This window comes from Cheilinus undulatus, linkage group 10 (assembly GCF_018320785.1).
Source record: "Cheilinus undulatus linkage group 10, ASM1832078v1, whole genome shotgun sequence".
Classification (NCBI taxonomy): Eukaryota; Metazoa; Chordata; class Actinopteri; order Labriformes; family Labridae; genus Cheilinus; species Cheilinus undulatus.
In genome coordinates, this window is record NC_054874.1 from 47,185,354 (window position 1) to 47,213,279 (window position 27,926).

General features: G+C 39.1%; 1 protein-coding gene across 1 annotated transcript; it reads left to right on the forward strand.

The window, feature by feature from the left end:
• Positions 1 to 338: 338 nt before the first annotated feature.
• Positions 339 to 25,866, forward strand: slc25a48 (solute carrier family 25 member 48). The gene is made up of 7 exons (XM_041798222.1): positions 339 to 568; positions 4,931 to 4,974; positions 6,229 to 6,300; positions 10,021 to 10,273; positions 12,198 to 12,488; positions 18,866 to 18,999; positions 24,630 to 25,866. Exons 1-7 carry the CDS (start codon positions 514 to 516, stop codon positions 24,732 to 24,734), a joined length of 954 nt encoding a protein of 317 aa, XP_041654156.1. The 5' UTR covers positions 339 to 513; the 3' UTR covers positions 24,735 to 25,866.
• Positions 25,867 to 27,926: the final 2,060 nt, after the last annotated feature.

The window sequence follows — 27,926 nt, forward strand, 5'->3', positions numbered from 1 at the left end:
TGATCTCCTTTTCTCCTCAGTGTTGTAAAGTTTACATTCAATTTTGTATTTCTGCTCGGCTTTCCTCCTCAGTGTTGTAAAGTTTACGTCACTTTTGTATTTCTGATCTCCTCTCCTCCATAGTGTTGTAAAGTTTACAGTCACTTCTGTATTTCTGCTTGCATTTTCTCCTCATGGCTCATTTCCATGACCCTCTCTCTATAGGCTGGGTGCCTTTGCAGAGCTCGCACCTGATTGGCTGACTTAGCTGTCCTGCAGAGCCATTCTTTGATCTGATTGGCTGTTTTGTGGAAACCTGCGGTGTGTAGCTTTTATATCAAAGCCCACATACAGCGGGATCTTATTCTTTCTCCAGAGACGGATCTAACCACTACTCCATCAATAAACACGGATTCTGGGTGATTTCCTTCTTCTTTCGCTCCATTTGGGGATTTTTACTGGTTTTGTTTCCGTTTCTGGTGTTTTCTGACTGATGAGAAGAAGTCGGCTTAAGTTTGAAGCTCTGGATTGAAGATGCAGAACTCTAAAAGCTTTATGTTGGATGATTTTCTAGCAGGATGGATCGGAGGTGAGTGATTTAAAGTTTATGTGAGATTAGGGACTTCTTTGCAGCTGCCTTGGGCTCACTGAGTCACTTTAGGGGGGCTGTTGGGGGATGGGGTACACGCTTTTAGTATTTCCTGCAGAGCTGATGGTTTCAAACCCTTAAAAATACAATGAAGGTGCTAAACTTCTCCTTCAATGCATTACTTTTGCTGTGCATGGACTTAAAAAAGCTGCTGCAGCCCCCTAATGCATCCGCATCCAGTGTAAACAATGGAGGGTCTGCACAGAAATGTACCCCCCTCCCTCTATTTCCCACACAGATAGATAAAGCCTGTCCTTCTGTGTTCTACCATAGAAAAGAGATAAAGCATGCAGTGAAAGCCTTATCACAGCTGTGCATGCTTCCACAGAAGAGGAGGCTGCAGGAGTGTTGAAGCTGAAGTTTGATATCTGGTGAAAAGTCGTCTTTGGAAGAGGAATGCCAGTGTGACATGATCCGGCCACTAGGGGCGCTATTGCTGCATAGTTTTATAGCACAAATCAGAAGTAGGCCTCTGGGTGCTCTGATTGTAACAGCAGGTTCTGTTTATCAATACAAGGTGGTCAGAGAAAGACTTAAAGATGAACTGAATTATTATTTAACTGTTGGTTTGCATTTCAAAGTCAGAAAATCTACAGAAATCCGCTCATATCCTGTGTGCTGAAGAGCAGAGATTTATAATGTTTTTGGACACTGTCTGTTATCCAAGCATGCAAAAAACAAAGGTTCTATCTGGAGAGAATGAGTGGGAAGTAATGCAAATATTTAGCTTTAGAATTTATTTTAAAGTGTTGCTCTCAGGTGATAGAAAGTCAAACTCCCTTTTAGTCGTTCGTCTGGCATCAGAAGCTGAAACATCACCCAGCCATTCATATTCATGGAGTCATTGTCCTACAGTGAATGAAGCAACACTTGTAGAAGGGCTAGAGCATCTGTTGATGTTTAGTTGACACCTTAAGGCTCTATTAGAACCAATAATGAAGTCACCAACATTTAGACTTTGGTCCAAGAACTTTAAAATCTTATTTTCCCTTTAGTGAGGCTTCCTCCCAGGTTTACCAACACACCATCGGCCTACTTTAGTCATGAAAGTGGCTTAATGTAATGTTAAGACACGGTGTGTTAGGGATAAGTAATTGAATTTTGTTTTATGATTTGTTTGTTTGATTGATGATTTGTGATTTGTTTTGCAGTGTTTGTGTAAAGCTGCTGTGCTGAGAGATCAGAGAGTTTAAAGCTATTTCTGATTTCCATCTCATGTCTCAACGTGTGTCCTTAAAAAGCCGGTTGTTCCTGTTAGACCATAAAAATCACCACCTGTGTTTGATTAACATCAGTTCAAATAATGTAATAATTTCTAACAAGGTCTGAAAGCAGAGCTCTAGAAAAAATAATAGTTAAAACAAACATTCAAGTTTACAACTGCAGTACATTTTCTTTAAAACGTTGTTTGATGAGTAAAATAAATGCTTATATTCATGTTTGAAAATGCATAAACTAGGGCTGAACGATTTGCAGAAATAATCTAATTGCATTTTTTCCCCAAATATTGCAATTTCGATTTAATATGCAATTATTCTTAGGTCAATCTTGTGTATTTTTCAAGAAATTTAAGCAATTCCATAAATAAGACCATGTGTATTGAAAACAGTGAACTTATTTCACAATCCATTAATCCATAGCAGCATGAATCTGAATATGAGGATGCAACAAGCTTTAAGCTATAAAGGAGGTAGCTGGGGTGGAGGAGGGGAAGCTGGCTACCAGCTGAGGTACGACTTTGTAAAGTAACGCTAGGCTTCATCAGTTTTATTTAGAATGACCATTTTTGCTCTTACTTCAAATGTGTTGTCATTTGCTTTGTTTATATCACTCATTTTGATTAAGAAAAACATACATAAAACTCAAAAAGGAGGATTTTACTAAAACACTATAAAAGAATTACTCTTGAATGTTTGCATTATGTGCATAAAATCTCTGCAAAGAAATGATTTATTAAATTGGTATTTTGACACATTTCAAGTTGATTAAACATTGCACCGTCTGCGATTAGAAAATTGCAGCAGGCCATATTGCAATTTACTCTAATTTTCGATTAACTGCCCTGCCCGTGTTCCAGGTGGCAAAAATAAGCGTAACAAAAAGTGAAATGTGGTATTAAAAAAAGTAAGTGAAAATGGGTTCACAGAGGCAAAATGGGCAGAAACCAGTGGAAAGGGTTCAAAAAGTGGCAAAAATCGCTGAACGTGGTAAAATTGGCAGAAAAGGTGGTGAAAGAGGATTAGAGGGGGCAGAAATTGGTTTAAACTGGCTAAAAATTGGTCTAGAAATAGTGGGAAAATTGATTAAATAGAGGCAGAAATGGGGGAAAGTAGGCTAAATTGTCAGACAAGGTGGTGGAAAAGGTTACAAAATTGGCACATTTAGCTTTAAAGTGGTGAAAAGGGGTATTATTGTCTAAAATGGATTATCAGAGGCATAAGATAAGATAAGATATTCCTTTATTAGTCCTGCAAGGGGAAACTCCAAATTTACAGCAGGAAGAGTAAACAAAGCACACAAATGAATAGATCAATAAATACAAAATAGGAAATACAGAAATGTAACTTACATCAAAACAATTATAAATACTATTTACAGGCAGAAAAAAAATGGTGAAAATGTTTTTAAAAAGTGGTAAATGGCTTACATTGCTAAAATGACCAGAATTGGTGTTGAAATAGGATTTGAAGGGGCAAAAATTGGTTAAAATGGAAAAACCGGGCTAAAACAGTGGAAAATGGGTTAACAGAGGCAGAACTGGGTCAAAAGTGGTGATACAGCAGAAAAGCGGTGAAAATGAGTAAAAACGTGTCTAAAGTGCAAAAATATGTGGGTAAAAGTGATGAAAGGGATTAAAATTTGGCAAAAAAATTAGTCAAAAGAGACAAATCAGGTAAAAGGTGCACAAGCTTGATGGAAAGTTGCAGATTAAAGTGTCAAAAATTGGTTGAAAAGATGTTTAAAAAGGCCTAAATAAACAACGTAAACATCAGACCCAGTAATAGTTTGACACACTTTTTAGCTCCACATATGCATGGATATCATCAATAAATCACAACAGGGGAGGGAGGGCTCATTCTCCGGGCTTCAGGTGCTCAGCCTGTGGGCAGCCCTGACTTCTACGGTGTAGTATGCTGTTTATCAAACCACTGAGGTCTGATTGAGAGCAGACCCTGCTACAGATACTGGTTGTAGATCAGGATTTAGGACTACTACAGACCTTTTTCTCCATGTGTTTTCATGTAAAGTGTGTCTCTGGTGTCCAGGCCTGGGGCAGCACACAAACAATAACAGCAGAGCTGTGGGTACAGAGTTTCTAAGGGCACAAAGGCTCCTTTTTAGCAGCAGGGCCCCCTGATTGGACCAGCTTCTGTACATCTCTATAGAGACCAAGTTTATCCTACCAGGGACACAGCAACCATGCTTCTCTTTCCTATTCTTTGTGTGGCTAATAAGTAAAAATAATAATGGAGTTGGTTGGATTTGCAGAAAGCAATGTAATCTTACATTGGAGCTTTAACTGTAGTGTTTCTGTAGCACAACAATGCGGGGGAGGGCAGGATGGTACAAGGGAGGAGCTGGACCATGACACTGTTGAGATGTTGTAGAGGTGTTGATAAAGGGATGTGGGATGGTACAAAGAAGCTGGACCTGGAGACTAATGGGATGTAATGGAGGTGGCTGGGGTGGAGGACATTGCAGCAGTCACAATGAAACAATAGGCTGGCCGTGGAGGAGAGCAGAACAGATTTTCAAAAATGACCACAATTGTTTGATTAGAGCGAGCAAGGTTGTGGTAGAATGGGAATGGCTCATATCTTAAGTGAGTAGACACCCATAACAGCACAGGAGAACTGAAAGGGGAAAGGGAGACATGTGAATGAATGGAAATAAATCAATCTTCCTACTTGAACTTTAAGCTTCAGAAAAACAGGGACTAGGATTCAGAATAATGAAATCAGATCTGTCACATGTTTTGGGAAGTCTTCACCCTGGCTTTCTGCAATCTTCCATCCCTGTTCCTTTTAACTATTTGAGTGATAAGTAGAAGGAAATTCAAAATGCATGATCAGCAATAATCATATATGATAATCATGCAGTTTCATTCTGTTTTTGTTAACTTTAAGTGGAATAAGAGCCAAGAGTATGTCCGTCACTGTCCTCATTCAACTCCTGCTGTAGCAAAGCTTAACAGAGAAAAGTTATTATTTTCCTCTCCTCTGTGTGATTTATCTCTTTGTTTTTCCTCTTCTAGTCCTCGTTCTAATTGCTTTCTTCTGTTTCTGTCTCTTTTGCCTGCAGGAGCCTCCAGTGTGGTTGTCGGCCATCCGCTGGACACAGTGAAGGTATGTAACATCTCTGCTTTGACTTTAACGCGCCATTGCTAAACTTCACTGGAAAACAAAACAACAAACATCTGCAGATCATCAGGAGTCCTAGATTTTTATATGCATTTTTGGAGCTTAATTGTTGTTGTGCAAGAGGAATTACAGCATGTTGAGGCCATTTTACATGACTTGTTTAGACTCTGCAGAACTTTTTAACTCAGAAATCTTTCATCTCAGAAGTTAAATGCAACTTTTCCAGAAACTACCAAGAAATTTGAAGGTGATCAGCTGTTTGGTATGACAGTTGCACATACTTCCTGTCTGCCTGTGAGACATCCTTCAATGAAGCATATTTGTGTTGTAGCCAATTATTGAGACCTTTCCTTTGAAACCAAAACTCAATAGGTTCAGCACAGTAATTGGAATGGAGATATGTCCCAGTTGTGTCACTTCCTGTTGCCAGTAGAGGGCGCTATGATGAGATGTTTTTATGTGTGTTCAGTGTGATACCATTGTCTTGCAAGAAAGAGCAGAAGATCACAGAATACTGTTTACTAAAGTTATAATAGGTTAAAACTATTTGGCACCATCAAAAATGCCTTATTTTGAAATTGAGATGAAGCTCTTGGACGTCCTGTTTGGATTTGGGCATGGGTCCAAGAGGCTTTTTTGTAGGTCTTATAATGATCCATTTGCAGAGCAAAAATCACGAGCCGAGGCTGAATGATGTGCGGGGCCTGAATATTTAAAGGGAAAATAAAAAAAGTTAGAGTATTCAGGATCGATGTGTGATCATCCATGTAAAGTTCAGTGAAGATTGACACTAGCATTAAAAAGTTAAAAGCATTATTCATTTACTCACTGCAAAAAAATGTATGAAAAAGTAGTTTAAGTTTCGGCCTAGGTCACGGCCCCACCCTAGGGTGAAAACTCACAGTTTGCACAACTTTAGATCTCCAGGTTGTCTAGCACAAGCAAAAAAAATTTGGGGTCAATCGAATGAAATCTCTTGGACTGATTTGTTAAAATACAAAACTTGTGAATTGCCTAAAAACAGCCAAATTTGACCTTTAGCTGTCTGTAGTGGGCTTCTTGTACATTTTAGAGGATGGCTCCAAAAACTTGTTTTCAATTTGACATAATCACTGCAAAAACCACATCTTTCCCTGACAGAAAGCAATGAATATCTAAAGGTAAATGCTAACTCCCCAGCTGATGTAAAGATTGTTTTAGAATATTAACTTATGACTTTCATTGCTTTCTCTTTCTCAGACGCGGCTGCAGGCGGGAAAAGGCTACAAGAACACTCTCCACTGTGTCCTCACCATCTACAGGAAAGAAACGGTAAAGATTCAGACTTTTGAAACCTTCATTCTGAGGGTTTTACACATTACATTGCTACTATTCCTCCTCAATGGCAGTGGGTCAGCCTGTTTCTCTGAAACATGTTGATGCTGCTGGCAAAACTTAACATCCTCCACCCCAGGCTCCACCTTTATAGCGTAAAGCTTAAAATCTTCCACCCCAGCCTCCTCCTTTATACCGTAAAGCTTAACGTCCTCCACCCCAGCCTCCTCCTTTATAGCATAAAGCTTCACCTCCTCCACCCCAGCCTCCTCCTTTATAGCATAAAGCTATGTGTCCTCCACCCCAGCCTCCTCCTTTATAGCATAAAGCTATGTGTCCTCCACCCCAGCCACCTCCTTTATAGCATAAAGCTTAACGTCCTCCACCCTAGCCTCCTCCTTTATAGCATAAAGCTTAACGTCCTCCACCCCAGCCTCCTCTTTTATAGCATAAAGCTTAACGTCCTCCACCCCAGCCTCCTCTTTTATAGCATAAAGCTTAACGTCCTCCACCCCAGCCACCTCCTTTATAGCATAAAGCTTCACCTCCTCCACCCCAGCTTCCTCCTTTATAGCATAAAGCTTAACGTCCTCCACCCCAGCCTCCTCTTTTATAGCATAAAGCTTAACGTCCTCCACCCCAGCCACCTCCTTTATAGCATAAAGCTTAACGTCCTCCACCCCAGCCTCCTCTTTTATAGCATAAAGCTTAACGTCCTCCACCCCAGCCACCTCCTTTATAGCATAAAGCTTCACCTCCTCCACCCCAGCTTCCTCCTTTATAGCATAAAGCTAAGTGTCCTCCACCCCAGCCACCTCCTTTATAGCGTAAAGCTTAACCTCCTCCACCCCAGCCTCCTCCTTTATAGCATAAATCTTAACGTCCTCCACCCAAGCCTCCTCCTTTATAGCATAAAGCTTAACGTCCTCCACCCCAGCCTCCACCTTTATAGCGTAAAGCTTAAAATCTTCCACCCCAGCCTCCTCCATTATAGCATAAAGCTTAACATCCTCCACCCAAGCCTCCTCCTTTATAGCATAAAGCTTCACCTTCTCCACCCCAGCCTCCTCCTTTATAGCATAAGGCTAAGTGTCCTCTACCCCAGCCACCTCCTTTATAGCATAAAGCTTAGCGTCCTCCACCCCAGCCTCCTCCATTATAGCATAAAGCTTAATGTCCTCTACCCCAGCCTCCTCATTTATAGTATAAAGCTTAACGTCCTCCACCCCAGCCTCCTCCTTTATAGCATAAAGCTAAGTGTCCTCCACCCCAGCCACCTCCTTTATAGCATAAAGCTTAACCTCCTCCACCCTAGCCTCCTCCTTTATAGCATAAAGCTTAACGTCCTCCACCCTAGCCTCCTCCTTTATAGCATAAAGCTTAACGTCCTCTACCCCAGCCTCCACCTTTATAGCGTAAAGCTTAAAATCTTCCACCCCAGCCTCCTCCTTTATAGCATAAAGCTTTACCTCCTCCACCCCAGCCTCCTCCTTTATAGCATAAAGCTAAGTGTCCTCTACCCCAGCCACCTCCTTTATAGCATAAAGCTTAACGTCTTCCACCCTAGCCTCCTCCTTTATAGCATAAAGCTTCACCTCCTCCACCACAGCCTCCTCTTTTATAGCATAAAGCTTAGCGTCCTCCACCCCAGCCTCCTCCTTTATAGCATAAAGCTTAATGTCCTCCACCCCAGCCTCCTCTTTTATAGCATAAAGCTTAACCTCCTCCACCCCAGCCTCCTCCTTTATAGCATAAAGCTTAACCTCCTCCACCCTAACCTCCTCCTTTATAGCATAAAGCTAAACGTCCTCTACCCCAGCCTCCTCCTTTATAGCATAAAGCTTTTTGCACCCTCATTTTCTGATTTATGCTGCCATGGATCGATTGCTTTTGAACTATTTTTTTCTGTATTAAATATGAATTGTCATTAATGTACTTGTCCAAAGGGATTTTCTGGCCATGCACTCCCTGGAAAGTCAAAGCATGCTGCTTGGTTATCCCAGGGAGTATCTTTTGAGCCGAGACTTCTCCATCAAGTAAAACTGTACATGCATTTTTCAATAAAACTGTTAAATGTATGATGAGAGTGTTCCTGACTGAAATAAAGAGTGTAGCTACAGATGCATGCAGCTAAGTCCCCATTCTACTTAACATACCTCTATCACAGGGGTGTCAAACTCAATCACAGCAGGGGCTGAAATCTGAATTTAGGTCTAACCTGAGGGTCTAACAGGGTCAAGATTTAACCAAAAACTGTCAACTGTGTTTTCACAGGTAATGAATTATAGGGAAAATTTCACAGTGATAATAAATGATTTTAAGATAAAAAAAAAAAGTCAAAATGATTTAATATCACAGCATCAATGTTACTGTGTGTCCATGTCAAATAAATGCTAAATAAATAAATAAATGAGTTAAAGGCTCAATATCTGAGATAAAAAGTCAACTTTATAAGTCCTAAAGGTAAAAATACAAAAGTAAAAGTCAAAATAAGGTTTTTAAAAGGCAAATATATGAGATAAAGAGTTAAAATCATGAGTTTAAAGGTCAAGATATGAGGTTAAATACAAAATCAAGAGTTTAACAGGTCAAAATAGAAGGTAAAATTCTAAATAGTGAACCCAAAAGGTGAAAATATGAGATAAAATTCTAGATCAGGAGTTTAAAAAGTGAAAATATGGGGTAAAAAGTCAAAGTTGGGAGTTTAAAAGGTCACAATATTTTTTTTAAATGAAAAATTGCCAACCTAAAAGGTCACAATATAAGAGAAAAGGTCAAATTTATAAATTTAAAAGGTCAAAATATGAAATAAAAGTAAAATCTTAACTTTAGGTCATAATCATGAGATTCAAAATGAAAATATGAAATGAAAACACAAATTAATTTCCTTCCTTCAGTCCTGACTATTTCTACTTTCTACTTTTCAGATTTTTGTGACTAAACAAGGGTTTTTTCTGTCATCTTTAAGGTTAAATTCACATTTTTATACCGGAGGAAATTTGCTTAAACCTTAAAGACTTTTGTTTACAAAAATTACGTGTTTCCACTGAATGTTAACGTGCATACGATAAATTTAACCCAGCTGAACGAGGGCCCAGCTGAATTGTTGGTTTCAGTACACGTTGGGTTCAGTTTAATGTTTACCAGTTGTTTTCTGTCTTCAGTGACCCAGTTTCTCAGCATGTTTGTTCAAAGCGTCCATCAAAAACGTGTTGAAGCTTAAAAAAGACTCTCAAGGATGCTTTCTCACCACAGTGTGATCATTTATGCAACATAAATGATTAGACTTTCATAGTTCCAGTAAAAACTGTTTGATTAAGCTAAACTGAAGTGTGCAATCTGCTACATTTATCGATGATTCAGTGACGGGAGAAGTAAAGAAGGGCGTGGGATGCTTCTTTGGAAATGTTTTGCGACTTTTACTGTGATTGTTTCTGGTCCAAACATGTCTGTTTGAGCCCTACACTCCTTTTCCTCAGTAAACAGCTGTGTCTGGATTTCAACATGCGTCTCCCACATTCCTCCATGCCCTCCTGCCAAGAGAGTGAGCATTTTCCACGGAGTGAAGACTCCAAATATTTGGCAGCCACTTCCCTGCATTCTTCTATGCATGTATTGTCGAAACAGACCAGAATAAGCACAGTAAACTTTTGTGTTTGATATGTCCTCTTTGCTTTGGCATGAGTCATTAATCACTTCCTGTTTGTGTGTTTTCAGGTCACCGGGTTTTTTAAGGGCATGTCTTTCCCTCTGGCCAGCATCACCGTCTACAACTCTGTGGTGTTTGGCTTCTTCAGTAACACTCAGAGACTTATTAGCAAGTATCGCTATGGGAATGAGCTGCATCCGTGCGGTATGCTGGACCTGACAGTGGCCAGCATGCTGACCGGACTGATGTCAGTGGGACTGGGAGCCCCTGTCGATCTGGTGAAGATCAGGCTGCAGATGCAGACGCAGAATCTTCTAGCAGGTAAATCAGACTCGGTTTGTGTTTGCATGGGATGATTTTTGTTCCACATTTTTAGAGGAAAGAAAGCAACAATGCAACATGTGTTTCTTTTTAGTGGTTGTAGGTGAACTGTTATCTTACTGGATGCAGGGGATGAGAATCAGCCACAGTGGAAATGCAGAAATGCAGATCCATATGTTCTATTCTATCAAAGCAATCCTTGTGTTTAGTGTGATTTTTCCTTATTGGCCAGAACAACCAGAGAATAGATCTACAACCAGATCACTCAGGTAAAGTCTCACCTCTGTAATAAAGTAGGACATAAAGCAAAAACGATATGCCAGTTAAACTCATATAGAGTTACATTCAGCACTTTAAAAGCTCCTATGTTTATTCAAACTGCATTCATTATAACTAAACTTTTAAAAGATCTCATACAACATGATAGAGCTGCTGTAAGTCTTGAAAATCTGTGGCAGAGAGTCAACCACAGAGCAAAGCACAAGGTCTGTCTGCTCTCAGGTTGGTAAAATTAGGGACATTAAAACAATCTAAAATTATGATAAAACACATGAACTATTCAAACAGAAGTCTTTTGGTAATAACACTTGTGTTTTTGGCTTTAAATGATGAAAATAATTCAAATTAATGTGTAGTTTTGACGGCAGTAAGTCACTTTTTCCTGGGGGACCACAGCTCTTCTTAGACATGTAAATAGAGGGCTCAGTGGAAAAAAAAGGTTGGGAACCACTGCCGTAGAGGACTAGCACTAGAATTTTTTTTACCCCATAATTTCAGCATTTTTTAATTTCTTTTTAAGAATGACTTTATATTTTTTCAAATAAAAATTTTAAAAATCAATTTTTTGGGAACATTGCAGAAAAATGATTTCAAACATGAGCATGGTGAACATTTTCTGAGTGGTTTATATCTGTGGTTCTCAACTGGTTGGATCACGGGACTCACCATCAACTCCTCAAGGAAAATTGCAACCCAAATTTTTGAGATTTTTTTGGTCCATCAGAAGTATTTAATAAGAAATAATACAACTTTTGCATAAAAGATGAAACGAAATATGCATGATTTATAGACAATTTGGTGTTGTTTTTTCCCAGGAACACATCCACAGCCCACTGAAAAGGGCTTCGCGACCCACCAGTTGAGAACCACTGGTTTATATTGTCAAAAGAAAAGTATTAACAAAACGGCAAAATAGCCGTGGACCTCTAAGGATTAACTCATCTCAAACCAGAGCTCCATGTTGAACTGAAGGTTAAAATTAGACGATTAAAGCTTGACTTGGCTGTCGGACCATTTTTTGTGTCTTACTTCCATGTTTAAACCATAAATCCAGATAGTTCCTGAAACAGTTCCTTATTTTTGATTCATCCTACGTTATATACGGGTTAAACTTTCACCATACTGTTGGATTAAATGTTCCAGAGATATACAGCAGCATGAGTTTGACAGTGAACATTCAGACTGGGGTGTATTCGACTCTGGCTGATTATATGTCTGAATGAAGCGGCATAGTCTGGGCTGTATCTTTCTCTTCAACCAATAAAACCATAAAACTGAGGTCAGAGAAGTTCAATCTCTGGATGAAATGGCACGTGAAATATTTACTGCCTTTATTCGTCAACGGTTGCTGCTGAGCTCACACCCTTCACACCTGCCGTCATGTGGTGACTCACTTTTATGTCTGTTGCTTCCTGTGTGACTTTTTGTGCCACTTTTCAACATTTTAAAGCCTTAATAAACGAATAACAACGGCAGAGTTTATCTTTAACTCCAGTACACTCATCTAACTAATGATAAGGATTCTTGCTGGTCTGATAGACCTGATGTTGAGTGTGTGAAAGTTAAAGTTTAGAGCTGTCCAGATTTTTCTGTCTCCTGGTGTAGTTTTTAAGCTGTCGCTGACACCGTTTCCCCATCCTTACAGAGAACTTGCACCTGGCTGGTAATGTATCTAACGGCACCACCGACATCCCTCTGCGCTCCGTCGACATCCCCAGCCAGAGACTCTACAGGGGCCCCATCCACTGCATCAGCAGCATCCTGCAGACCGAGGGCCTGCAGGGTCTGTACAGGGGGGCGGGGGCCATGATCCTCAGGGACGTTCCTGGATACATGCTCTACTTCATCCCTTACACCATCTTCTGTGACCTGCTGAAGCCGGACGCCACGTCGACCCCGCACCCCTGCTCCATCTGGCTGGCTGGAGGACTAGCAGGTGATTATTACAGCTGATGTCCAGCATTTAAAGTCTTCTGTATTTAGTTTGTCCACATGCAGGAGGAAATGTTAGTTTATTTTATGCTCGTAATGTAAGTGAGCATCAGCAACAAAACCAGCTTGATTCTGACCGATGTGATGAAGTGAGATTCTGGAGGCTAAGTCATGAAGACCAGGGCTGCTTGTATTTTATAAGTTCAGAGGAACTTGACCTCATTAGAGGAAATGAAGCTGCCATAAAGTCTGGTTCACCAGGGCTCCTGTCTTAAATAGGACATTTGAGATCAGCTGGAAGGAAAGGTTGCACTTCTCATCAATGAAGATTATCAGTAGAGTACTAAGCAACAGATCTAGATAAAAAGCAGTATACAGTTGGTGTGTTATTGATTTATGCAAAGAGTTTGATAAAACTGATCGCTCTAATTCTGCAGAAATGTGAACGGTGTAGAATAAGAGGTGATGCACAACTTTTATTGAGAAGTTATTTGAATATAAGGTTTCAGTATGTGAAAATTTATGGTACTATATCTAATCTTAATCGGGTAACCTGTGGAGTCCTACAAGCTTCAGAGCTTGGACCTCAAATATTTATACTTTATATGAATGTATAGGAACAGTAAGTGAAGCATTAAAATGTGTAATGTTTGCAGATGACACTAATTATTTTTTTTCTGGAGGGAACATCAAGGAATTGTTGAAAACAGTGGAAATAAAACAGATAATTGTTTCTGGGACTATTTATAGATGATAAACTTTGTTGGAAGCCTCACAGAGAACGCTCAGAAGAAAGTTATTCAAGTCTGTTTCTATTCTTTACAAAACAAGGGATTTACTGAACAAGAGCTGCCCTCACATACTCTACTGTTCACTTATAATATAATAATATTAACCTTTATTTATAAAGCATTTTTCAAAACAGATGTGCTTTAGAGAATATGAAACGTGCACAACAGATCAAATTAAAATCAGCAAATTCCATAGGAACAGTTTAAGTTTACGCACCAGCTCGGTGCATAAACCCAAAGAGATACAAAAAGTAGGAAATACCGATACTTATCTAAAACTACTTGTATATAACAACATACTATATTCAACCCCTACTTATAATCAGGAAAAGCCCTTGGGTAAAAATATGTTTTTAGAGGTGACTTAAAGGAAAGCACAGAGTCAGCCGACCGGATTTCCTCAGGTAGATCGTTCCAGAGCTTTGGTGCCAGGACTAAAAAAGCTCTGTCTCTTAGTTTTCAGCCGAGCTTCTGGCTTAAATGACAGACCTTTGCCCAAAGATCTCAGAGTGCATGCAGGGGAATAGGGAGTTTAAAGGTTAGTGATATAACTGGGACAGAGACCATTGAGTGCTTTAAAATTGATCCTAAAACGTACTGGCAGCCAATGTAAAGATAAAGATACTAAAACAGGTGCAATGTGCTCACACTTCTTAGTTCTGGTTAAAACCCTGGCAGCAGAGTTCTGCACCATCTGTAGCCTGTTCAGCGATTTTTGTTTAGGAACAGTAAAAAGGCTGTTGCAATAATCCAGACGAGATTAGATAAAAAAAATGTAAATTGTAAAATTGTCCTTGTGTCTTTAAAAGTTAAAAAGGATCGAATCTTTGAAATATTTCTGAGGTGATAAAAGCATGACTGTACAAGTTTGGTGGTATGCTGCTCAAAATTCATTAACGGTCCAGCAGATGGCAGAATTTTGTTCACCATCTGCCGGGACCCGGTTACCAGGACCTCAGTTTTCGAGGTGTTCAACAGCAGGAAACACTCTGACATCCACATTTTAACATCCGTAATACAGTCATTTAAAGCACAAAAAACTGAATCTAATTCACCTACAAACATCCCATCATAGCGCCCCCTACTGGCAACAGGAAGTGGTACAACTGGGTCATTTGTTTAGAGGCATTGTGACAAGAGCTGAACTCAAAAATGCTTTTGTCTTTTTTAGAAGCAGAGAAAACTGACAGAAATGTTTATTTCTTTTTTGGGTTTTCATGTATGGTGTCGTTCATAGTGGCTAAAAGTTCATGCACAAAAAAGAGTAGGTTAAGGGCTAGTTCAGTTATATAACAGCTGTGCAGACTGGACGGGATATAAAATGCTTTCAATGTTTCATTAGATGCAAATAAAAAGACAGATGACAGGAGGACTAAGCCCCTAATCAGTGTTAATAACATACGCCTTCATTTGGCTTTTCTTCCTCTTTTTCCTTTTCTGTTTTTGGCATCAAGTATTTCATATATCAAAAACACCGTACTTAGAGTTACTTCATGATTTATATTTTTAAACTTCATCTATTGAGTTAGTATATTAATGCTTAACAGCGACGATAAAAAGTATTCACCCCCTTTGATAAATCCTACAAAGTACTGTCAATTATATAAATGCCCAGTCACCCGTTAATCAGTATTCCTGGCTACCATTACACCATGAAGTCAAAAGAACACTCCAAGCAACTTAGAGAAAAGGTTATTGGAGAGTCAAAGTCAGGGGATGGAGACAAAAAAATACCCAAGGCTCTGAACATCCCCCAGAGTTCAGTTAAATCCATCATTAAGAAATGAAGGAATATGTCACATGACTAAATCTGCCAAGATCAGACCGTTCTCACAAACTGAGTGGGCGTGCAAGAAGGAGACTAGTGAGAGAGGCCACCAACACACCTATGACTACTCTGAAGGAGTTCCAAGCTTCAGCAGCTGAGATGGGAGAGACTCTGCAGACAACAACTGTTGGCAGGGTTCTTCACCAGTCAGAGCTTTATGGGAGAGTGGCAAAGAGAAAGACACTGTTGAAGAAAACTCAGATTCAGTCTGGACTAGAGTTCACCTAAAGGCATGTGGGAGACTCCATGGTCAAGAGGAAGAAAGTTCTTTGGTCTGATGAGACAGTAATGGAGCTTTTTGACCATCAGCCATAAAACACACCGTCCTTACCGTGAAGCACAGTGGTAGCAGCATCATGCTGTGGGGATGCTTCTCAGCAGCCGGCCCTGGAAGGCTTGTAAAGGTTGAAGGTTAAATGAATGCAGCAAAATATAGAAAATCCTGGACGACATTTTATTTTGTGTGCAACAGAACTACGGCTTGGGAGAGCATACAGAGAAAGAGACAATGAGGGGAATGTTCTGGAGCGGCCGAGTCAAAGCCATATCTTTATTTAAGTGTCATAACTTTGTAAAGAAATCAAATATGTAGTAGGTATGCTCCTGTAGCCACAAGTCTTTATGACTTAACTTTAATTTAAAGAAACCAGGGTTTATTCGCAAGGCTGGACTGATAGAATAGAGGCAGACTGAAAGGTTGGACTTCTCTAAATCCAAGGATTTAGGCATCATTCTCTACTTAGAGGGGAAACTGGTTCACTGGTTGTGTAATTGAACATACCTGACACCTGAATCAGCACCATCTTTACCTTTTAGATGAATTACAGCAGAGATCAGTCATTATCGTGTCTGTTAGCTGGATTCTGTTTGTGTGGTAAGAGCCTTTTATGCCGTTTTATGACGGTACGTTCGTTTTTACTGCCCTGTGAAACTCGTCATGACGCTGATTTGAGCCATAAAGTTAAGATGTAAACACATGTGAACTCATTTGACTTTGGTGATGATTTTGAAGGAGAACCAGATGTTACCTGGATGATTTCAGGCAGAATCTCTTCTCCCTGTATGTAAAAACACTGATGTTGTCCATGTTGGACTTTTCTAAACCTTAACTCCACTGACTCTCAGAGCAGGAAGGGGTGTGTAAGCTCACAGCCAACCACATGCTCTGGCCCAGTGAAGAGTCTGTAGTGTAGCTGTGGGTAAACAGAGAATTCAGAGTGGAGGGAAGGGCTCTGATTTAGGAAAATGTGCGGTCTCTGAGGTTCGAGCAGACTTGCTTCCAGATGCAGGCAGGCCGGCTACGAACACGTGACGGCGTCAGCACGTGGTGGACAGAAAACAGAAATCAGCCGGGTGCCATAAATCTGTAAGGTCTGGGGGTTTGGCAGCCGAAGGCCTGAATGTGGAGCACGGCATAGAAAAGTCCAGAAAAAGAGAAAAGACAGCAGCTCTGCAGGTTTAGGGGTTAGACTGCAAAAACTAAAATCAAATAGGTGGAAAATGGACTGTTTCTGTGTCCATTTGTTACTGTTGTTATTAAATATAACTTATTTTATAGAAGTTAGACGTCCCATGAGACTGAATGTCCAAGACACATGAAACCTGGCGGTATAGCTGCAATAGTTTTTCCACTTTTTGCCACATTTAGCACATTTTTTTCTAATTTTTTCTTTCTTGTTTGAGACTTTCAGGCCAATTTTTCAGCATTTCTCAACTTTTTGAAATTTTAAGCCAATATTTTCAGTATTTCAATATTTTTTGTCACATTTAACTTTTTTTCTGATTTCTTCCCACTTTCAAGCCTTTTTCCATTATAATTCTGCTTTTTTCAACTTTTTTTCTGCTTTTGTTTCTTTTTTCAGAACTTTTAACCTATTTCAGACCCCCCCCGCCTTTTTTTGCTTATCCCCTTTTCTCTGCCTTTTTCCATTTTAATTCTGTTTATTTCCGAGTTCTTCCCAATTTCAAGCCTTTTTTCCGCCTTTTTCCACTCTAATTCTGCTTTTGTCAACTTTTTTACTGATTTTTTTCTTCCATTTTTTTCATTGTCGATTTCAACCATATTTTTGTGTGTTTTTTTTATTCCTTTTTTTTTTTGCAGTTTTTTACATTTGTTCTGCTTTTTTCCACTTTTTCACACTTTAAACTAACTTAATCTGCTATCTTGACATTTTTTCTGCTTTTGGTCCATTTTTGCTTTTCTTCTGTTTTTGCCACTTTAAACCAATTTCTGATTTTTCTGCTCAGGCCCTTGTAACCATTTTTTTCTTCTTTTTTCCTATTTTGCCATTTGAGGTTGATTTTTTCCCACTCACTATTTTCTCCTCTTTTATCACTTCTGTCTGCTCTTAGTCCATGTTTTTCTCCCTTTTCCACTTTTTTTTGTGGCCTTTAAACCCATTTTCTCAATTTTTTTGCCATTTTTAACCCATTTTTCTTCCTTTTTTCCCTCTTAAATACTGCTTTTAATTCACTATGTCTGCTTTATGTCCACTTTTTTCCACCTGTAACACATTCTTTGTGCTTTTTGTTACTCTTTTGAAGCTTTTAACCCATTTCAACCACTTTTTGACCCATTTCTGCCACTTTTTATCCATTTTTTTCTGCTTTTTTCTCCTCTAATCAAACTTTCCTAATACTGGCGTTGTTATTTAGAAAAGTAAAAGCGAGTCTCAAACCCCACATCCCTCACACCTGAAGTCAGAGTGGCTTAAAATTGGACACACAAGTTTATCTAAATGAGCTCCACAGAAAAGCCTTTGGACCATTACAGTCTGCCATGATTTACAACCCCAGTTTCAAAAATGTTGGGGCGCTATGTAAAACCTAAATGATTGTCAAACCTTTCAATCACAATAAACCAGAAAAACAAAGCAGATGTTTTTACCATTTCATGAAAATTTGGGCTCAGTGTGAATTTGATGGCAGCAGCACATCTCAAAAAAGTAGGGACATGGCAGTGTTACTATTACGTAGCATCCCCTTTTCTTTTTACAACAGTCTGTAAACGTCAGAGAAGAGGAATGTTGTCCCATTCTTGTATGGTGTTGGATTCTTTCTGCTCAACAGTCCTGGGTCTTCTTTGCTGGATTTTTCCTTTTCTGATGTTCTAAATGTTTTCTCTTGGTGAAAGGTCTGGACTGCAGGCAAAGTTTTGACAATGTAAGATGTTTTAGGCTGATTAATGAACCTCTGCCAATCTTTACTTCTGAGAGACTCTGCCTCTCTAGTATGCTCCTGTTATACCCAGTCATGTTGTTGACCTGTTGTCAATTAACCTGATTAGCTGCAAAATGGTCATCCAGCTGATTTTCATTGGTACCTTTTGCTTTTCCAACCTTTTGTTGCCCTGACATTACTTTTTGAGATGTTATGCTGCCATGAAGTTCAAAAAGAGCTCGTACTTTTTTCATTTCTATGTCTGGTGTTTTTCCACTCAGTCAGCTGTCTGGATGAATGTTTTACTCCACAGGTTTTATGAGAAGCACCTGAATGCATCATTAATTTCAGTCTCTGTGAGGTCAGACTTTCTAAAATGTGGAGTTAGAGCAGCTTGTGGGAGTTTATATTCAACTTCTCTGTGCTTCAGCGAGTCTGTATGAGAAAAACAACAACCTGATGAAGGATGATGAGTAGATTTATGTCTTAAAGGCCACTTTTGTGTTATGTATCGTTAAATATCTGCTGCTATTTGTTCGTATGCTGAAAATTTATTGCAGCACCTTTTTGTATTTTGATGGTTGTGTTCCTCCTCTTCCTCAGGGTCTATTTCCTGGGTCACGGCCACTCCGGCTGATGTGGTGAAGAGTCGAATGCAGGCCGATGCTCAGCTGCAGAGGAAGTACAAGGGAATCTTACACTGCATCATCGACAGCTACAAAACAGAGGGAGCACAGGTGAGTTCTACCTTACCGACAGATCCTGACAAATATGATTCAACCCCTTTAAATGTAATTGGTAGAGCTGGCATGGCCTAAAATCAGTGGAAAGCCCAGTTAAACCCCTGATATCAGACCAGATATTTAAGGCTTACCTGGGCTTTAATATCAAATCAACTGTGCAAAGCGATGGGCAGCAAATGCTAACACTTCTCCAGGGTTGTTTAGCAGAAACGTCTCTTTAATATTATGGAGTTGAACATTAAGCTCAAACATCCCAGAGCTTCCCCCCTCCATGCTATTTCTCATGACCCACCAGTGCAACATGCAGACATTCTTTATCTTGGCTTTTGTACGGCATGGCCATCACATCCCCAACAGCAATTCCAGCTTCAACAAACCCAGCCTCCAAAAAATTAATGCAGCAGATGACCTCCTTGCACTGAATGCATGCTGGTTTCATTATCCTCGCTTGCGAATATTATCCATGATGTAGTGGTGGGTGGTTAGTCAGTATCAATACCAGCAGTAAAATACCTGCCACAGAACGGATTTTGCATGTTACATATGTTGTAATGCAAGCAATGCATTCCCCTTAAAGTCTAATGTGTGTAATAACAGCAACATGCAGCGAGCATTCCCACTTTTGCTTATCAGGGCTTTTATACATCTCTGAACCAACAGAGCTGCTCAGTCTGACTTTAGCCCAGTGCTACCGCAACTCATTTTATAACGACTCAATTAAGATTTATTTTGGGGCTTTTCTTGCCTTTCCAAGAGAAAGATACCACACAGGAAAGAGCTGGAAACAAGAAAGAGAGAGTAGGGAATGTCATGCAGTGCCAGACTTGAACCCGGACCTAACCACTAGGCCAGTGTGTCTCAACCCTGCTTAACAAAAGAGCCACATTGTTGAAAAATACCTTTGCAAGAGCCACAGTTCAAGTACTGAAAAATGGCAACAACGGCTTGAAGTAGCAATAAAAATAAGTTAAAGGTGGTAAAAATGGTCCAAAAGTGGCAAAAACGTGGCAAAATATGACAGAAAAGTGACTAAAATGGGCAAAAAGCAGTCAAGAGTGGCAAAATAGGACAAAAAAATAGGAAACAAGTGGTATTAAATGACAAAATGTAGCTTAAATGGGCAATAAATGGTGAAAAGGGCAAAAATGGGATAAAAGTGGTTAAAAGAAGTTGCACAAATGGGCAAAAAAGAGGAAATAAGTGGTATTTAATGGGAAAAGGAAGCTTAAATGGTCAAAAAGTGGTGAAAAATTGTGAGGGGGCAAAAATAGGATAATAGTGGCAAAATGGGAAAAAAAAAGGTACTTGATGGCAAAAGGCAGTTTAAATGGGCAGAAAGTGGCAAAATAATGTGAAAAATGGTAAAAATGGGCAAAAAGTGGTGAAATAATGGTGAAAGGGGCAATACTGGGATAATGGTGTCAAAATGTGGAAAAAAGCGTCAAAAAGAAGTGGAAAAATGGGCAAAAAAAATCAGAAAAGTAGGTACTTGATGGAGAAAGGCAGTTTAAATGAGCAGAAAGTGGCAAGAAAATGTGAAAAATGGCAAAAATGAGGAAAAAGTGTAAAAAAAAAAAAGTGGTAAAAATGGGCAAAAAATTAGGAATAAAGTGGTATTTAATGGCAAAGTTAGCTTAATTGGGTGAAAAGTGTCAAAAAATGGTGAAAAAAGGCAAAAATTGGATAAATGGGACAATTAAGTTCGACAGTTAAAGCTTTCTGCGTAAGTCTGGGAAACAGACTTATTAATGTGATTAATTTCTGAGGTCAAAGATTCCCTTTTCTTAGAAAAAAATTTAAATTAAGACATAAAAGTGCCAGAAATAATCACAAAAAAGCCACTTGTAGCTCCAGAGCCACACTTTGAGTATCTAGGCCATCCACGCCCCCAAACCACTGTTTTAAGTTGTGTTTTAACTGATAACTCATGAGCTTTCAGCCATGATGATTCAAAGAAGCGTGCTGTAAAAGACGGTTGGAGAAGCAGCTGCAAACACAGTAGCTCCGTACACTCAATGGCACTGCTGCTAAGGCCGAGTTAAATTAGTAAACCCTATATTCAACAGGTTCCACACAATAAAAGTGTGCAGATGTCATGTTTGAGCACTTCTATTTTGAACAACCCATCAGGAAGTTAGTGGTGGTCAAGAGCAGCCTGGTGTACCTCAGCAGGAGAGAAATAAAACTCAAAACTAAAGGTGTGCCTGCTAAGAAGTGACCATCTAGACTTCAATAATTTGCATTTTTCTGTGAGTTTATTATGCCATAGCAGGTTTATTTTACAGGGAAAAGGAGGGTTGCTGCACCTTAATATGCATATAAACTCAACTGTCTTTTAATTTTATGAAACTGAATTATAACCTAGTTGTTGCAAATGGCAAAAAATACCTTTCATATGAATTTTAGGCCATGTCACCCAGCCCTATAGTGATGTGGAATGTGAATGTTGTCTGAATTCACTTTTATCCAATCATTTAATCTGGATTTCTTCAAAGCTACCAACTCCAGCTTAAATAAGAGCGTATATCATCTTGAGAGTTTTTGGGAAGTTCTTCAAAATTCATAAAATAAGTTTAATTTCTGCAGTTTTCTAGAGCCTTTAGAGTCCCCAGCTGAGCTCCCTGTACAGTACCAGCTGCTGTAAAAGGAAACAGATGGTTTAGTCATCGGGCCATGAAACACTAGAAAACTGCGTAACCCAAATAAAAGTCAAGCTGTGTTCCCAGAACTTGAACCCCCAAAATGTGCTGGAGCACGTGATACTGAGTCTAAATGAAGAACAACGTTACAGCGGGACTTCACATGAGCACATGCAGTACCACAACAAACTGCATCCCACCCTGGAACAGATATTTCCTCATACAGTCAGGTCAGTTCCTCCTTAACAGGCATATTTAGAGGAAACTTTACATAGAGACTCTTACAGGTGACATGCCAATGAGAGAGAGATGTTAAAGTGACGCAGCTGTGACGAGTCTTACAAACTTTCCACGGTGGATTTGGTGCATGAAAGCCTCATTGAAGGTCACATCAGGTAAAGTTGCATCATGGCCGCCATCTTGGCCTGATTTCAGCAAAACATCAGCTGCCAAGTGCTGCATTCAAGTGTCAGAGTTCCTACTCTCCATAACATCCGATGTTACAGAACGTAGATAAACTGTGCAGACATGGACAGCAAACACAGTGTGGTCAATAACAGGTCATTGGTGTTTGTTATGACGCAAACTCAGCTGCTGTTATGGACCTGAAGGTTACAGATCAATAAGGGGGTTATTACCGGACAGACATCCTAAAGAAGAAAACCACTGTGAGACTGCACAGGCCTGAACTTTGTTAGTTAATACATGAACCATCATTAAGATATTAATAATAGGGGCGTTCTGGACTTTATTAACCTATGTCCTGTTATTGCTGCACATAGTGATCGTTAACGTTCTCATTTACATGCACTGTTGCTGACGCTTATGTAACATGTAGCAGACACTGTTGTGCACATGCAAATCTGAGTACAGAACAATCCCTTATTCTTAGAGGGTATATTATTCAGGAACACGGTGTCGAAGAAACACGTTATTAGAGATTATAAATCACTTTATTAGTTGTTATTAATTAGCGCTTATTGCTGTTTATATTTGGTGGAGTGGCTGCTCTAGATCCCCCTGCCCGTCCAAGAGCCTACATGGATATCAACAAGAAGGAACAGCACATGTTCCTGCCTTTCCTGTGCCTACAAGGAAAGCCAGAGGCAGGGAAAGAAGCAGCAGAAACCCCAGAGCAGAGCAGGCATCAGAAGCAGAGTAATGGAGCAGCTGGGGTGGAGGAGGGTTGCAAAAAAGTGGCTTGCAGAGGGAGCAGCAAAGTATAGCCAGGCTAGGGCAATTTAAATATAACAGCATGAGTGCAGTTGCATGATGTTGGATTTTTGCTGATATGCTGATATTTACAGGTTCATTTTAGCTGATATTGATACTGATATTTAAATATGCTTTTCGGACAAGAAATTTCCGTCCTTTTGCACACACTTTAATGTTTGAGGATGACCAAGGAAATAAACTTTAGTCCTTAAAAACACTTTAAAGTCTAAAAAATGAGGAGAAATAAAGAAAAAAGACCCTGACTGACATAGGTCTGTTCAGCCTAAAACTCCACTGGTTTATTAGTATATATGGACGAAATTTACAGTCCATGTATGCTGAAATACACAGACAAAATACCAGACGCAAACATCGGCAGAAATTGTGATATCGAAATTTACAGTCCATGTATGCTGAAATACACAGACAAAATACCAGACGCAAACATCGGCAGAAATTGTGATATCTGCCGATATCTATATTAATATTTGACTTTTTAACCCTTAGGCATCCCTTTAAACAACTACACACATATATCCCTAGGGGACATTTTCTGTACCTACTTTAAATGCTGAATTCATGATATCAATTCCAGCTCTGATCATGACATAGCAAATCTTTGGTCATTGTCAGGATTTTATCTGTTTTTAACCCATTAAATGCCAGTTTGTTCAATTTTCAATTCAGCAGAATGAGGTGTTTTCCATATTAAAAACACTAAGTGGATTATTATTATTATGTTTTTTTTTATCAAAGATGGTCACAAGTCATCAATTACCACCAACATCGAGTTTTATGCATTTTTATTTTTGTTCAGTGTCCAGAAATTGGTGGAAATTATGCAAAAGATGGACCTCAAGGAAACATTTTGACCCCTACTTTATATGGTTATATTCATCATTTCTTTTTGTTGTTTTTTTTAAATTGATTTATTTATTTTTTGTGATCACCTCCACTTCTAATCATGACATCATTTGAAATACCTGATTCTCTCAACATTTCACTTCCTGTTTGGAGATTTCTGATCAACGGGTATTGATGCGGTTTAGCAGTGCCGGCACTGAACATGGACCTGCAGCACATCCCCAACAAAGCACGTCAGAGTGGTGCTTCAGAGATGCAATTTCTCATATCTAACATGCAAAACCCAAGTTTATATTCATATCAACACCCACTGAGATTTTTTATTGAATTTTTTTATGCCTTTATTTCACAGAGCTGTCAAAAATCCCACTGTAAGTGAGTCTTTTAAGTGCCCTACAGATACACGCTCGGCCCAAAAAGGGTAACGGCGCCATCTAGTATTTAGGAGTAAAAATTGCACGTCTAAGGTCCCCATTCAAAATTGCATCACACATAATGGCGGTAACAGCGATACATGGTATGCCAACATGATTATTTTTTTAAATTAAAAATGAGCAAAAATGCCCATCTTTGTGCAGTTTCATGCCAATTGCATCAACAGGACACAAATTAGTTCAAGAATTCCAAAACAGAATGCATTGTGCCTATGTAAATCTCCCGATACCGATGCCAGACCGATAATATCGTGCATCCCTACAATTAGTCAATAGCATGCTTAGATAAAACCAGCTGGCCATCAGCTGATGAGGGCTTGCCTCAGATCAGCTGATCTCAGTGATATGGCAGTACTTGACTTCATTCGCTGCCAGAAAAAACTCTCTATGCTTGTTTTTCTTCCCACCTAGTTGTTGGTCATGCTTGTCCTAAAAGTTAAAACTGACCCTAAAAAACTGTGCTTTTGTGCAGGTTTTCTTCCGTGGAGCATCGGTCAATGCCATCCGAGGCTTCCCCATGAGCGCCACCATGTTTCTGACGTATGAACTCTCCCTGCAGTTCTTCAGGAGCTTCTAGGACCAGGAAACCTTGTTAGCTATGAACGGAACCACTCTCAGTTTTAAACAAAAAAGACCCCAGTTACTTAAAGACATGAGATTCAGAGCGGTCCTCTCCATCCATGAGGCGTCTGCTCTGAGAAGATGCTGATTTGCACCGGACACACTAGAGCCTTAAAACATGAACCCTGATGACCATCTCGTCTCATGAAGACTGAAGGATCAACGATGTGAGGGAGCTATGAAGCAGCGCCGTCTAGTTTGGGATCATATTTAGAGGAAGAGACCTTAAAAGTCTTAACAGAGACTGTTTTCCTCTGAGCACTCAGAAAAGAAGGTTTTATAAGCTCTTAAAACACAGCACTGATTTGGTGACTTGGTGGGCTGAGATCCAGCAGAATTTGTTATGGGAAAGAAGCTTTAGATTTATACACGGATTATTTCAGCCCCTGTAACGGGTCATTGGCATCGTCCAAGTCAACACAAGCAATATCCAATATTAGCTGAGTTATTTTCCCTTGGTGTGTGACCAGAAAATCAACAAATCGATGCTTTTTTAAATTTTTTTTTTCAATTATTCACAAAAGGGAATAATGCACTTTGATATTTGTTTTATAAAGTTGAATTGATGCTGAGAAAACAGATTTATATTGTTCTAAAAAGATGGAACATTTTTAACACAACAGCAGGGCTGGAAAAAATTTTTTGCCCGTTCTCATTTTGCTTCTTTACTTTCAAGTTAATTTTTGCACATGATATTCAAAATACAAAGTGTTTAAAATGTATAAGAAATATAATTTTATGTGTCTAATTGCAGTTATAGAAACTTTTATGGATGTCCTGATCAGGTTTTTTTAATCACCTGTTGTTGAGATCAGCAGATACCAATCATATTTTGTTTTTTCTTGCTACCAGCTGGTTTAACAGTTTGTCTACTTAGCTTTGTAATGTACTGATGCCTCCTGTAGATGGCAGCATAATCTGGTAAAAGGAGCACGGAAGTCATTCTTATTCATTTAACCTCAGTTTATCTCAGAATTTTTACTTTAATCTCAGGATTCTGACTTTAATGTCAGAACTTGGACTTTAATCTCAGAATTCTGATTTAATCTCAGAATTCTGATTTAATCTCAGAATTCTGTCTTACATCTCAGAACTTGGACTTTAATTTCAGAATTCTGGCTTTAATTTCAGCATCCTGACTTTAATCTAAGGATTCCAAATTTATTCTCAGAATTCTTACTTTAATTTCAGAATTCTGACTTAATCTCAGAGTTCTGACTTTAATCTCGTCATTCCAATTTTATTCTTAAAAAAATCCGACTTTGATCTCATAATTCTGACTTTATTCTTAGAATTACAACTTTGATCTCAGGATTCTGCTTAATCCAAGAGTTCTGGCTGATTTCCTAATTCAATTCTAATATTCTGACTCAAATCTCAGAAATCTGACTTTAATCTCGGCATTGTGACTTCATTCTTAAAACTCCAACTTCCATCCGTGAATTCTAGGTTTGACCACGGAATTCTGACTTTACTTTAAACTTGGCATTCTGACTTTAATCTAAGAAGGCTTTATTCTCAAAATAACTTTTTTAAAAATCAAAATAAATGAAATAATGAGATCAGAATAAGAATTCTTTAGTAAAAAGATTTTTTTCAAAGTAAGAAAATAGACAGAATTCTTACTTTAATCTCAAAATTCTGACTTTTCTCCAGAATTTGAAAGTTTTTTCTTTTTCTCAGTGGCCCTGCTCCTCTTCCTAAGTACCGCTCGTATGTGTGAGGTTTCGAAAATGTCTCATTCATCCATTCACTCATATTCATTCATTCATTCATTCATTTATTCATTCATTCCTTCATTTGTTCATTTATTCATTCAGTCATCCGTTCATTCATTCATTTATTCATATCATGTATTGTTGCCTCTGAGTGCACATAGACTGTGCATTGATGTTACCGTCCTCGTGTGTAAATATTGTTTGTGTTTCTTATATTAAGAAGGTTTATAGTAACTTCACATGAACTCTCTCTACAGTTAAATGTTTTTAAAAGTCTACAGCATAAACGTAGAATCACTAGCACCTAAACAGTTACATTTCTGACTAATGACCCAGCACGGTCGCTTCTCAATGCTCCAGGAGATTTCTCATAGTGGAGTAAGAACCCTCCAACAAATGTCTGCCGTTCTTCTTCTTCATGTAAATACTTGTAAATATTTCTAGTGCCATTCCAGATGTTGGAGGGACAGAAAAGTCTTATTGTAAATAAATAAAGCTTTTAAACTCATCATGGTAGCGGCCTTCTCTGAATCTGTTTGACCTCCATCAGGGATCATCTGTCAGCAGGTCATTCTGCTGCTTCCAGATGAACACGACGATGTTTTTGTGTATTTGAAGAAGAACGTTGGTTATCAGGTCATGACTAAAGCTGGTGGGAGGAGTCAGGTGTTGCCTCTGTGCCTGCAGACGGCTGATAGCAGTCAGCTCGGCAGTGAACTGTACGCTCTGTTATTGTCTTCTTACCAGCGCTGGAAAAATTCAAGTAAAAGTAGAGTTACTCTGGTGAAAGTTTACTGCAGCAGGAGTAAAAACACTGGTCTGTAAATATACTCAAGTAAGAGTTACTGATCACATGTTTACTCAAAGTGCTGTAAGGCGAAACTACAGGCACATACAACCCCAATTCCAAAAAAGTTGGGGCACTGTGTACAATTTACATTTTAAACAGTGTCTCGATGTTTTTGGAATTGGGGTTTTACTTTAAGTCAGTGTCAGTACAGCTGCAGATTTTGAAATTATAAGGTCCCATTACTAAGATTTTCCCATATCCCTTGATTCCGTGTAGAGTTCCAATGACAATTCAGGACAACTCTTCACTAAGAAGTTTGTTATTTGCTTGTCTTAAAGGACCATAAAGCATTAAAACAACATTAAATTAAGATCTTAGACTGTCACAGTGATTTTCAAACCTTGTCCATTATTCACTAGACATCATGGAAGGTTTCTCATATCTCCCAGTCTGGAGTGTGTCTCTGGAAAATCTCTTTTTGAGGGTCTATGTAAACCCAATCACTTAAATCTATCCCTCCATTCCAACAAGAACTGGGACACCCCTACATGCAAACACTCAAAATGTAGGGACAGGCTGAGAGGAAGGGGGGAATATAGAATCTGGATTGAGCTTTTCTCTCACTATGAGCTTCTGAACG

Bases quoted from the DNA above. Each gene is read 5' to 3' on its own strand.
- slc25a48 (XM_041798222.1), top strand. From the start codon at position 514: ATGCAGAACTCTAAAAGCTTTATGTTGGATGATTTTCTAGCAGGATGG. The intron at 6,301-10,020 runs GTAAAGATTCAG...GTGTGTTTTCAG, and splicing joins CCATCTACAGGAAAGAAACG to GTCACCGGGTTTTTTAAGGG. The intron at 10,274-12,197 runs GTAAATCAGACT...CCATCCTTACAG, and splicing joins GACGCAGAATCTTCTAGCAG to AGAACTTGCACCTGGCTGGT.